We start from the raw sequence: 13,917 nt of genomic DNA, 5'->3' as shown, positions 1-13,917 counted from the left end.
AAAAAAAAAAAAAAAAAAAAAGACACACTAGTTCCAAATGGACAGAGGGGAGAAATTCCGAAGGAACTACAGAGTTGAGGGACATGGAGCCCGCCATTGATCCTAGAAGAGCATCTTAGTGTTATACCAATATCTTAATATGTCTTCAAATATCAATATATGAATTGACTAAAGACCACCTAGCAACCCGTGAAAAAAAATGCCCTTGTATGTTTGTCATTATTCTGAGAAGTATAAACAGGAGTGTGGAGAGGTTAAGCGGTCGGCCAGTGTCGTACACTCCGTAAAATGAAGATGAGACCCTATTCTTGTCTTCCACCTTCAGCTCTGGGAGTTGTGGTTGGTTAACATCAAAGCATATTGAAGTCATATACACACATCAACATTTTAAGGTTGAAAAATTCTTTCATCAGTTTATTTGCGGGAGAGATCTTCATGCCTCAGATTGTGGTACTGCTTCCCCAAAAAACCTCTCCTTAGAGATTCAAGGTGTTGGCTGGAGGAAGTCTGCTGTCCTCCAGGAGTGGGGCAGAAGTCAACCTCAGCAGATGGAAAGGGTGAAGTGTTCATTTCTTGCATAAAACTTCAGACTCACTTATAGGTTGTATTAACATACACTAAAACATATAGTCAGTTTCTCCTTAAATTAACTAGATAGTTTAGAGTTTTCCTGATTATGTGCACTCATTATCTTTACACAGATTTAAAAAAGACTTCATTTGGAATTGCTTATTCTTGTCTCCTTTAGCTAAATATTGGTCCCAGAAAACTGTAAACCTTAATTAAATTACATACTTTGAAAGTATGAAAGAAAGAAAGAAAAGGCCAGAGGTGTACAAAGTGGCATTCCCAAGTCATTATTTGGGTCACAATCATGCCAGTTGGAGCAGGTGTGTGTTGGTAAAAAATTCAGGACTGGAAATCAGCAGACCTGGTGGACTCTAGTCCATTTCCACGTTTATGAAAGCATAGATGATGATGAAGATGAAGAAGAAGATGAGGATGGGGCTTCCCTGGTGGCGCGGTGGTTGAGAGTCCGCCTGCCGATGCAGGGGATGCGGGTTCGTGCCCCAGTCCGGGAGGATCCCACATGCTGTGGAGCGGCTGGGCCTGTGAGCCATGGCCGCTGAGCCCGTGCGTCCAGAGCCTGTGCTCCGCAACGGGAGAGGCCACAACGGTGAGAGGTCCGTGTACCAGAAAAAAAAAAAAAAAAAAAAAAAAAAAAAGAAGATGAGGATGAAGAATAAGAAGATGATGATGATGAAGAAGATAAGGATGAAGAAGAAGAAGAAGAAGATGATGATGATGATGATGATGATGATGAAAATGATGATGAGGACATCAATACCAGCTCACCTTTCCTGAGTGCTAAGTTCCAGGAACTGTCTTGAGCAGTTTACATCTATTAACCCCTGGAATCTTAACAAGATCCCAATAAACGTGCCGTTATCCCCCTTTATGACGACAGAGGTGAAGGTCCCAATGACTGAGACCACACACACTGATGCCTGGTGCAAGCAAGGCATTCTGGCTTCAGAGTGTGTGTTCTTTCCACGCTTCATTATTTGTTCTCTAAAATTTTAATATCTACAAATTTGAGTACCTAATGAGATAATGGATGTGAAAGTGCTTGGAAAAATATAAACTGCTACACAAATGTCGGTTATTATTATTATTATCTAATTATCTAATTACTGAGCCACATGATCTGAGAATAAAATGCTGATTGGAATTTGTCCTGAAAACCTTATTATAGTACTGTCCCATATATCAGTGTTTTCTTTCAACAGCCTGTGAGCTTTCATTCTGCAAAGGAGACATACAAGGCATAGATCATTAAAATGCCTTGAAATTAAAACCAAACCAAATAAAACCTAGTGTCAGTGCCAAGAGATGGGGAAGAGAAAGTTCTCTCTTAGCCTGAAATTCCCGTCTTTATCAACCTCAAAACATTCTCAAACTTCAAGTGCTGCTTAAATGTTACCTCCTCCATGCAGCCTGCCCTGATGCCTGATTGCCCGGAGGAAATTATCCCTACCCCCATCATGCTACCTTAACACTCTGCATAGACCAGACTCGGAGAAATTTCAACAGAGATATGTGTACAGTATTATACAGAAGTAGAGTAATAGGATAAAAACAGGGAGTCTGAACATTCATGTGAAAGCAGCAGGACTCTGGGATTGGATACTTGGAGACACTAGAGGCCAGGGATTTCCTGGAGTGCAGAGAAAGGAAACCGGTAATAATGGAGGAAACATGAACTGCGGTAGTGGCCATGGTAGGAGGGAAGAGAAAGTGCACATTTAAGAGGCATCCTTTTTAAAAAGCTCATCGGTATTTGGGGACTAAGTAGACAGGAAGGGAAGGACAGCTGAAATGACTGGCCACTCTTCAGCTGATCTCTAGCAGGATCTCGCTGACACTGCACTGGGTGCTGGGGAGATTCCCACAGTGCAGAGTAAGTCCTTTTAGAAAGCCAAGCAGACAAGACAGAACTCTTAGTGTCAGGTGCACACCTTCTGTTTCTACAAGTTTTAAGGTGATTTATTGGCAGTTGCTAATTCTGGTCTGCTTCAGTTGAACATCTGTCCCAGAACTCAGCAAATATTCACTAAAGGAGTGTGAAAAAAGCAAAAACTCCCCTCACGTGTCATTCCAAGGGAAGGATTAGCAAGAGACATATGTTGTGGACCCCGTTTTTTGGGGAAGGACAGGCTTAATCTTAAAATTACAGAGTTGTTGGAGATGGTGGGAGTTCACATAGTTAGAAAGGGAGTCTGGGCTTGGTTTTAATACTGGCTCTAACAGACCTGACTCTCTTTCTAGATCTTAAAAAATTTCCAAGATCAAAGTTTGGTTATATGTTAGTGAAATTTTAGGACAGAGATGTAATTATCCAAGTCATCAGTGGTGGAAGCTGAAGCCACAAGAACAAGACAAGGTCTCTACATGGTAACTAAGATATCAATTTAATTCCGAGGGATTATTTTACCATCAAAAGAGTTATTGACAAGAATGCACTGAAATAAACAGCTATGAGGTCTAGGCAATGTCTCGCATAGGCGCTCAATGAATGTTTTGTTAGATTGCTAATTCAGGATAATCAGGAATAATAAACACACAAGTTGAGACAGACAAATTCAGGACCGAATAACTGACAAAGGCAGCTTTGTTTAGATTTCCGTTTGTCAGGAAGTTTAGAAACATTCTTTACTTACTCTTAGGTTAAACTGACTCTTTCAAAATAATATAAAATCTCATCTTTACGTAGACCATGAAAAATAAAGCCAATAAGATTCACACACATCGATAACCATCAGAGAATCTGCATTCATTTCCACCCTCTTGTTATCCAATCTTTGTGGAAGGCTAAGAATAATTTGAAGGTTACGTATTATTTTATTTTAAATGAGAATAAAATCTTAGAGCAGCAACACATAAAAAGAAAGGGGAAATCTTTTAGTGGAAAATGTTGAGTAAGAAGAAAGGAAATAGCTAGTGGAAATTATGTATATATATGTGTGTGTATATATATACACACACAAAAGGGCTATTATAAATTTGAAAATCAATGAGAAAAATTGTCAATTATTTGTAAGGTGATTGAACTGATTTAAATCAAGCTTAAAGCACTTTAGTCATATCTAACTGCAAGTTAACTCTACACCGTACAAGTACTGACTTTTGCTTAAATTGCACTATTAATCAGTTTCATTCATAGCCGCAGTTTCCTCTTTATGGGCTTTGGATGAACTTGCCAATTTACAAACCCACTTGGAATAAGAGGTAGTTAGTAGTGATAAACTAGTTGTTTTCTCCTGATCTTCACTAGTAACTTGAAAAGATCACAGGAAGGAGTTTCACTAACCTAAAATCTACCATCCCTAAAATTAACTGGGGGCAAAAGCTCGAGCGACCCACTTATGTAAGAAAGCTCAGGGCTGATGTGGTTGTTCTATAGGCAGACGTGTTCCTAAACTTGATTTCTAAGTCTCTTTCTTCAGAATATCAGTTTCATCTGGTCAGCTCCTTTCAATGTATAATGCTTTACTAAAAGTGAGAACTTTAATGGTCCCAAGAATACAGAAGTACTCATTTAGTTTTTAAACTGATTTAGATTCAATCAATGCTACTGGCCTAGCTAGTCCGCTCTTTCAAGTTTGACTACTGTATGTGAAATAACCAAAGATGGGTAAAGCTTTCACACTAAATACAATAACTCAGTTTCTTTACATCTGTATACAATGGAGGGAAATGAGCAAAATGACATTTATCACAAAAAATAAACTTCAAATATAAAACTTTGGTTTAAAATGTACAGCTCAAGAATTTTACTGGGCATGGGATTTTTACATAATGTTATAATAATAGAATGGTTTTTTTTTTTTTTTTTTTGCGTTATGCGGGCCTCTAACCGCTGCGGCCTCCACTGCTGCGGAGCACAGGCTCCGGACACGCAGGCCCAGGGGCCATGGCTCACAGGCCCACCTGCTCCGCGGCATGTGGGATCCTCCCGGACCGGGTCACGAACCCGCGTCCCCTGCATCAGCAGGCAGACTCCCAACCACCGCACCACCAGGGAAGCCCCATAGAATGGTATTTTTATAGCTTGCTCTAGTCCCCAACTATTTCCTTGAACAGTTTTGTCTTTGGATTATTTACCATTTAAAAAAATTAATGTAGCACAAAATGAGGAAAAGCATTACATATATTTCTTTATAAATTAACAGTCTAAAGATAATAGATTTATATTTCTCACTATCAATAACTGTGAAAAGAAATAGAAAACTAATACAAATCAGTTTAGGAGAAAACAAAATTTAAAAGCCAAATTCTGAAAACATTACAATGTATTTATGGAATTACACTAGCTTAAAGAACCAGTTTTTGATTTGCTGCAAATCACAGACTTTTCCCTAGATGCCTGCACGGTTTGCTCACACATTTATTCAGGTCCCTGATCAAGTATCTTCTCACAAAGGATGATTTCCTGGCCCTTTGAACATCCTCTCAAAACTAGAGTAGTTTTGGTACTTCGCTGGCGGTCCAGTGGTTAAGATGGCGCTTCCACTGCAGGGGGTACGGGTTCAATCCCTGGTCGGGGAACTAAGACCCCACATGCCCCAAAGAGCTTTTATTTACCATATGAGTGACATAGAATACTATTTACCATACTAAAACTGGGAAGTGTTTAAAAGAGAAGGCTGCATCACACACTTTCCATGAGCCGTCAGAGCAATGATGCTGTCAAGTGCCACGTAGCATCTGGGAAGCTTCACTGAACACTCATCATGTGTGCCTCTCATTCTTTTTTTGTTGTTGTTTATTTTATTGAAGTATAGTTGATGTACAATGTTGTGTTAATTTCTGCTGTACAGCAAAGTGATTCATTTATACATATATATACATTCTTTTTCATATTCTTTTCCATTATGGTTTATCACAGGATAATGAATGTAGTTCCCTGTGCTCTACAGTAGGACCCTGTTGTTTATCCATCCTATATATAATAGTTTGCATCTGCTAACCCCAAACTCCCACTCCATCCCTCTCCCACCGCGCCCCGCCCTTGGTAACCACAAGTCTGTTCTCTATGTGACTCTCATTCTCCCTCTCGCTCTCATTGTGTGAAAATGAGCATGGAAAGGCAACGAGCATCATGGGATTACTGTGAAGATGGGTGCCTTTGTAGCCCCCCTTGAAAAGTTCTCAAGGACCCCCAGGAATCCCAAGTGCACTCTGGGAAACACTGTCCTACTGTACTCCCCACTGGCTTTGTCATTGCTGGAGGCAACTACCTACCTGACTTTACAGTATTTAGAGTGCTTGATTTCAGCCTTTTTTGCCTAGAATGTAAATGCCACAAGGGCAGAGACTCTCTGTGCTACAGTTAATAAGTGCTTAATACAGACGTTTAAAACAAGAATGTAACACTTACCTGTGCCTATAGTGATACAATAAAAAGCCAGTATGTTAAGATTTGATTTTATCAATTGCTGTTGAAGTGACTTAGTGTTTGATAAGTGGCAGTTTTAATGTTTTAACTTCTGGGGGAATCCTATATGACATCTCCATAAGGTATTACCAGGAGACCCCTCCCTCCACTGTGCCCCGGGGAAAAGTCTGCTTAATCTGACTTTCTCACCAGAGCTTTCTGCCTCTTTACTTTTCCTCACTTCCACCAGCTTTCATCTGACCCTCATGTTTGTGTGTTGTGCACCTAGAGTGCCTTGACAATTTCAAAACCCAATTATATTTTCATTAAAAATTTCTCCATGGGCTTCCCTGGTGGCGCAGCAGTTGAGAGTCCGCCTGCCGATGCAGGGGACACGGGTTCGTGCCCCGGTCTGGGAAGATCCCACGTGCCGCAGAGTGGCTGGACCCGTGAGCCATGACCACTGAGTCTGTGTGTCCGGAGCCTGTGCTCCACAACGGGAGAGGCCACAGCAGTGAGAGGCCCGCGTACCGCAAAAAAAAAAAAAATTTCCCCAGGCTCTAAACTCTGTGCTTGATTCCAGGAGACCTGGATTACACAGATGAGAATGATGTTTTTAGTGAGAAATTTGCATTGTTTTCTCTTGCTTAGGGAATGTATAAGAAGCACTTGGTATTTTACATCTTTGCACATCAGTGGTGGAAGCTGAAGCCACAGGAACAAGACAAGGTCTCAATTCCGAGGTCTGCCTCTGAGCTGGTGACCTCTTTGGAGAAGGTATAGTATGCTTCTTAAATGTCTATGTGAAAGAAGGAAATTTAAGATAAAGAAGTGAACATTAGCTGAAAAACAGGTGGAGAGAAAATCTGGAGGGAAAGATAATGATAGCTCCCTGGAGGATATCACTACAGCCTGTGGGCTACCTGGGTGATTTCCCTCACCTTTTGCTCACACCTTCCACTGCTAACTTCCCATTGGCTCTATAATGCCAAAGGTAGTGGAGGAGGTGGGTGTGAGAGAAGTTGGAAAGGAAACAAAAGGACACATGTAGCATCAGACGACTTCAGGCTTGAACCATGACAAACTTCTGCAGAGGGGACTCTCATGTTTGTATTTCAAAAATTTGGACCAAAGGGCATATGATGAAGTAATTTCACAAGAAATGAACAATTCAAGGATGTACTCAACTAACTTGAATAAATGTATGTCCAGGAAAGGACTTGGGGTCTCCAGAGCCCAGGTGACAGTCGTCAACCACTGGTGGAGTGAGGGGAACAGTAGGACTTGAATCCAGGTCTTATGGTTCCAAGGGCAGGATGGGCTACCTTGAACCCCTACCCAGAGGCTCTCCACCCCATCGGGTCTAACTGAGGACCTGGTTTCCACCATAACAGGTTATCAATATTGTGAGCCACATTATGTATATATTTATTATTTTGATTATTCTAATTACTATAAAAATCTTATACTCTTAAACCACTTCTGAATCCTTTGTTGCCATGCTTGCCAGGAGTTATGAAAATATTCACTTCACAAGGATGTCTCTTACCTTTGTTATTATTACATAAGAATATATGGGATAACATTTTATAGCATTTTAATAACCTGATCTCTCAACAATTTTCTCACCACATAGAATTAAGTATATTCACAGTAATTAAATGAAAATGACAGACTGTAAATCAAGAGTAAGTAATATATTCCCTTCTGTCAAACTACATGTGATTATTCTATTTGGATTTTACCTGCTCAGAATGGTAACTTACATGATTGATTCTTGATTTCTTGAATATATTCTGATTTGAGAGCTCAATAAGATAACACTGCTTTCTTTGCCATAATACTCAGAATATCTTAAGTTCCTAAGATTTCCTTCCTACTGAATGCTGGGATTTTCTAGGATATGGTGGAATTTCAATTTGTCCAGCTGCTATAGAAAAATACTTGCTATTTCAAAATATAATAACTAAACAAATTAACAATCTCTATAAACATATAGGCCCTTTTCCCCCAAGTAGTCCATTCTCTTTCTGATTTCGACAAATACTTTCATTAACTTTTGGCTGAGATATAATGACCCTTATTTCTGAGTTTGTATCTCCAAGGATGCATGGATTAAATATGGTACTTGGCCCATGGCAGTTTAGGTCAAGCTGTATATTATATGAGAAGCTAATGGCCCTGAGCTTCTGTCAATAGCTTTTTTTTTCCCAGTAAAGCAGCAGCAATTCTGGTGACTCCATGACACGTATTTATTAGAACTGAAATTACACAGCCAGCAGTCACAAAGTAGTGGTGGGTGGCAGAGGTTGTACACATGATTTACATATTGTTTACGATGGCACTTTGCAAAAAATGTGAAGTGTTGGAAAACACTGATAACTGTAGGATGCTACAGTCTGTATACTAGAGCAGTTATTGCTTGCCTTAGGGTCAAGAAGATGGGTTTACTAAGATTCAAATTCTACTTTAATCAGATCTTGGAAAGAAAGATAACAAAAGCTTTTAAACAACAAATTCCGTACTATGTGTTTAGGGGCTGAGACAGGTTGCCATTGTAGTAATGTTTCAAGCTGGTTTTAGACTGTATTTCATGTTGTTTGAGTCTCTTTTGGGTTAGGACTAAGACACTGGCTCTCAAGGGCAGCGTGCCAGGTCCAATTTAGCATCAGCTATTTCATGTCTGTTCTAGCTAATGAGTCCATTGATTGAATCATCACACAAACAAGGGACGAGCGGAATCTCATAGGCTTGTGCTAATTATATGAAACGTGTCAAAGAGCCATTACATATTATATGCGTTATGTTTATATAAATATAAACATGTATATTGTTCTAGTATTGAGTAGAAGGTTGTGCTGATTATTCTCTTTGTTCCACATATTCATTCTCCACCCTTCTCCCCACAGAGACTGTATCACAAGGGTCACTTGGCACTTGGTTTATGATTGGACTTGGCCAGCGAGAGGCACGAGAAGGGCATCAGAGGTTAGAGGAGAGAGAGGCCAGGATATTTATTTCTCTGCTCCCGCCAGCCTCGCCTCTTGACTCTGCTGGCACTAGTCCCTCGATTTTTCCTTCGGGACTAAGGGTAGCAAGGGTTTCCATCGGTTGCTACCCCCTGAGTACTTCTGCAGGCATTGATTGCTCCCTGAATCTTGCTCAGTTCTTTGTAAATCGTCCCCTAATTAAATTCTCTTCAGTTAAACTTTTTTTGAGTAGACTCTATTTCCCATCTGGACCCTGATGCAAATACAAAATTATTGGTTTTTTTTTTTTTTTTTTTTTTGTGCGGTACGGTACGCAGGCCTCTCACTGTTGTGGCCTCTCCCGTTGTGGAGCACAGGCTCTGTACGTGCAGGTTCAGCGGCCATGGCTCACGGGCCCAGCCGCTCCGCAGCATGTGGGATCTTCCCGGACCGGGGCACGAACCCGCATCCCCTGCATCGGCAGGCGGTCTCTCAACCACTGCACCACCAGGGAAGCCCAGGATTTTTAATTTATGATAGTCTCAGTACTTAAAATTAGCAATAATTGATCCCCCAAATGATAGCTGTCTACTCAATATTTTTAAATTAACTTCCTAAACATTATTCAATTCGTTCAGTCTCAAACTGACTCTGAAAATGTTAAGAACAAACATTTTATAAGAACATAAATATTCCACATTTCACTGTGGTTCAGATATTTTGGTATAAAATTTTCAAGTGGCATTTTCATCACCTGTGTTTTTTGTCTGTTTGTTCATTTTTTTATTTTGCTTTGTTTCTTTTCCTATCTTCAAACAAGGAAGCAGGGCCTTCCAAAAAGAATAATTAACTAAAATCCTAGGAGTCTTCAAAAAGATAATTCACTACCTAATAACATAAACTAAGTAATATTTCTGAAAACCAACTAATTCAGCAGTTAGCAAATACATTTCAAAAAAATCTTACTGGAGTATTTAGATTTCCCATAATAAAGATACATCTTTTGTAGACAGTGTTTGAAAACATTCTGCAGAAATACAAAAGTGAACACTAAAAGTTCTTTCTACTTCTCCTGGGTGTAGCAGAGTGTCTCAATTCAGAAATTCAGGATTATTAATTGACTTAAAGTTTTTTTTTTAAAGTTCATATACTTATCCTTTCTATTATTTTATTTATTTATCTCTTTTACTATTCATTTATTTATTTCTTCTACTGTTTTTTATATTACTTTATCTCTGAATTGCTTCTAGTATTTCCATCTTCCTAGCTTCTTTTGGTTTATTTAACTCTTTTTAAGGTGTCTCAGTAATGAATACACATCTCTTTACTTTGTCTTTTATTTTTAATAATAAAATTCTGATTTCCTCTGAGTGCAGTTTTTTACCATACACTTATGTTTTCATTATAAAATGTTGCTATTCTATTTGCTTTGTAAATAGCATGTAATTTTCTTTTTGCTTCCGTTTTGATTCACAGTAGCCAAAAGTATGTCTCTTAATTTTAATGTGATTATATGTTTGCTTAGCATTTTATTATTTACTTTTAATTTTACTGAGTTATCATCGAAGAACGTGGCCTTCCTATGCTTTTTAATTTTTAGGATTGTCTTTACAGTCCATTAGCTGATCAATTTTTATAAATTTTCCTTGGACATATATAACAAGTGTTTATTATTGTTCAAAAAATGTTTTTAATTTATTTAATGCATTGATTTGTTAATTACTTATTCCAACTTTCTGTGGCTTTTTCTTTTAGGATTCAGTCTGATTCTGAATACTAAAAGAAAAAGTGTTCACAATATTTTTCATCACCTTCTTACATTTTTAATAATTTTTAATATTCAGGTGCTATTTTGTTTGGCACATACATATTCACCAGATTTTACCACATAATTATAAGTTAAGATATTTTTACTGGATAATTCCTTTTTGACCCTGCTTAGTGCTTCTGCATTAAAGTCCACATCACCTTACATTATTCTTCCCAATCCCACTCCTTGTGTTCATTGTATTTGCTGTCACTACTTTGTCTATTCCTTTAATTTCAATATTTATTTCATTAATATAAGTGTGTATATTAAACATAACATCACTATTTTATTTACATTTACTGCAAATTTGAATTTTCAGAGAATTTAGTGCTTACATATAGTGCTAGATTGATATACTTGATTTATCACTTCTATTTTAATTTGCTTCTTAATTTACTCTTTTCTTCCTTCTTTTTTCTGTACTTTCTATGAATAAAAGGTTATCTCCCTCCTAAAATCATAATAAAATATATTTCTCTATTATTCTATAAAAAATAAGATAGCCAATATCATCCTCCCAAGACACATTATTTTATCTCTGCTTTCCTTACTCTATAATAAAATGAGTACATGTGCCTCAAATATTAATTAAATATAGTTCTAACTACAACTACCCCTACAAAAGAAATATATTTATAGACTTTGAGAAAAAAGAGGTAGCAATCTTACATTTTAAAATATAAAACACAGAGAACAAGTATAATTCAAATCATGCATCTTACTTTAGGAGTTTTATTAAAGGGATGCACATGGTTAAAATAAATCTGGATATTCATGATGATGTTACCCTAAGAGTCATGGTATTATAAAGATCATAGAGAAATGAACTAATATATAAATTAAATGGTTTTGAGATCACTATGCTATCTAACTCTTATATCTTTCTTTTATATAGCAAACCTTGATGGGTATTCAAGGAAATTTTACTTTTTTAAATTAAGGAATAAAATGCTCTACTGATTTCTCATGTAGAAATTATCAGGGTAAGGTACACTTTAATGATTTAATTTTTAGCTTTTTGTGGGATTTTATTAAAATAGGTCAAGAGAATTTTATAATTTATTAAAATGAGGCTCATTTCAATTCATAGAACTTTAATTTCAAAGCCTCAGCTACTCTGGTTGAAAAATATATAAGTAAAAGAAAGAAATCTTTAAATATTCTATTGAGATTAATATAGCTATGCAAGATAGCTAAACATAGAAATAGAAGGAGTTATTGCATAGTACTATAGCATGGTACTAAGTAGTACTGCATACGTTACATCATTTTTTTTTCTATTTTGTTATATAATTGCTCTACCATTTAAGATCTCTACCAACAATAATCTGTATGAGTAAAGCATTGATAGTTAACTTTAAAGCAGACACTGTGTTGATTAAACAACTAAATGATGAGTTCGTACAATGTGCTACTCTAGATGCCAAAAAGGATATCAGAGAATTGGTGAGGATCACCAATATGTCAATAATTGGTGAGAAATCTAGATGATAATTACTGACTTAAGAGAGTTTCTAATCAAATGTGAATTAGTGTGGGGTAATGTCGGAAGGAAGTAGGTGAGAGAGGAGTGAAATGGATAAAACAAGTATAAACACATCTTGAAGTCCTATTAGATATGACTCATGATATAAATTATAATAATATTATAATATTAATGACATAATGCTCTTATATTTTAATTGTCTTCAAGCTTAACTGTCATTTGACTTACTTTCACTTGTTGAATAGTCTTGTGGGTCAAGTATTCCTGATTCCTGCAGTGATCTAATACAGGAGTCCACCAATTCAAGGCCTGTTGTGAGCTCATCTTCAATATCTTTTTGACCATCTGAAATATATTTTAAAGACATGAACAAATACATGGTAATGTCAATACTAAAGCTTAAGACTATCATTTACTAATAAAAAATATCCTAACCAAAGATATTATCTTTTTGAAATGCTCATTAGATATCATATTGTAACCCTTGGTCAACCACCATTAAAAACCAAGGCCAGGGCTTCCCTGGTGGCGCAGTGGTTGAGAGTCTGCCTGCCGATGCAGGGGACGTGGGTTTGTGCCCCGGTTAAAAAAAAAAAAAAAAAAAAAAAAAAAACCAAGGCCAGCCAAGTCCATGTATCCATGAAGAACATAAAGTTCCTAGGGAATTGGGAGAACTTAACTCCCACGAAATCGTGAGCTATCAGAACAGCTTCATCTAATTTTAGTGTCATGTGTTGTCATATTCATTTTCATAAGTCTCTTCCTAAAGTTCACAAGAAAATTAATCAACAGAGATATATGCAGCAGTAAGTATAAATGCTCATCAAGAAGCTGTACTTTCAATCTAAATGTCCATCAACAGAAGAATGGATAAAGAAGATGTGGTGCGTATATATATACAATGGAATATTACTCAGCCATAAAAAAGAGTGAAATAATGCCATTTGCAGCAACATGGATGGACCTAGAGATGATCATACTAAGTGAAGTAAGTCAAAGAGAGAAAGGCAAATACCATATGATATCACTTGTGTGTGAAACCTAAAATATGATACAAGTGAATTTATTTGCAAAATAGAAAACAGACTCACAGACATAGAAAACAAACTTATGGTTACCAAAGGGGAAACGGGGTAGGGGATGGATAAATTAGGCGTTTGGGATTAGCAGATACAAACTACTTTATGTAAAATAGATAAACAACAAGGACCTACTGTATAGCACAGGGAAATATATCGAATATCTTGTAATAAACCATAATGGAAAGGAATATGAAAAAGAATATATCTATATCTATATATATGAATCACTTTGCTGTACACCAGGAACTAACACAAAACTGTAAATCAACTATACTTCAATAAAAAAAAGAAGCTGTACTTTACCTTGTGATTGCCAGTGAAACTGCTCTTCTGCTGAACTATAAAAGAGAGAATACATAGGTATAATGAATTGGTTAGAAACAAAAGAACTCTAGACTATAAGACACAAAGGCACATGAGGGTAGTAATGGTGGCTCCATGGAACTCCCTTTAATTTCTGACTGAGAAAAGGAATCCCATTTTAACAGGATCTTAGCTTTAATATGTTTGATGTATACCTCTTTTGAATCACAGGTATTAGCATGTTATAAATGGATGTCGTTCAGTAATTTTCAGAAGAACAGCTCATTTTTTACAAATCCCAACATATCATACTTATTCCTTACAATAAT

General features: G+C 37.1%; 1 protein-coding gene across 1 annotated transcript in view; it reads right to left on the bottom strand.

Moving 5' to 3' along the window:
• CTNND2 (catenin delta 2) overlaps window positions 1-13,643 on the bottom strand; it is a 427,936-nt gene extending 414,293 nt beyond the window's left edge. The window contains exons 1-2 of the mRNA XM_024767199.1: window positions 13,589-13,643; window positions 12,432-12,548 (exon numbers count right to left, since the gene is read on the bottom strand). Of these exons, the coding sequence (XP_024622967.1) occupies window positions 12,432-12,548; window positions 13,589-13,643 (172 nt within the window). The remainder of the gene's footprint in view (window positions 1-12,431; window positions 12,549-13,588) is intronic.
• Between the last annotated feature and the right edge of the window lie 274 nt (window positions 13,644-13,917).

Source organism: Neophocaena asiaeorientalis, unplaced genomic scaffold, assembly GCF_003031525.2.
Source record: "Neophocaena asiaeorientalis asiaeorientalis breed wild unplaced genomic scaffold, Neophocaena_asiaeorientalis_V1.1 scaffold112, whole genome shotgun sequence".
NCBI classification, from domain to species: domain Eukaryota; kingdom Metazoa; phylum Chordata; class Mammalia; order Artiodactyla; family Phocoenidae; genus Neophocaena; species Neophocaena asiaeorientalis.
The sequence above is the reverse complement of the archived record's forward strand: the minus strand, read 5'-3'. Positions and strand labels throughout refer to the sequence as shown.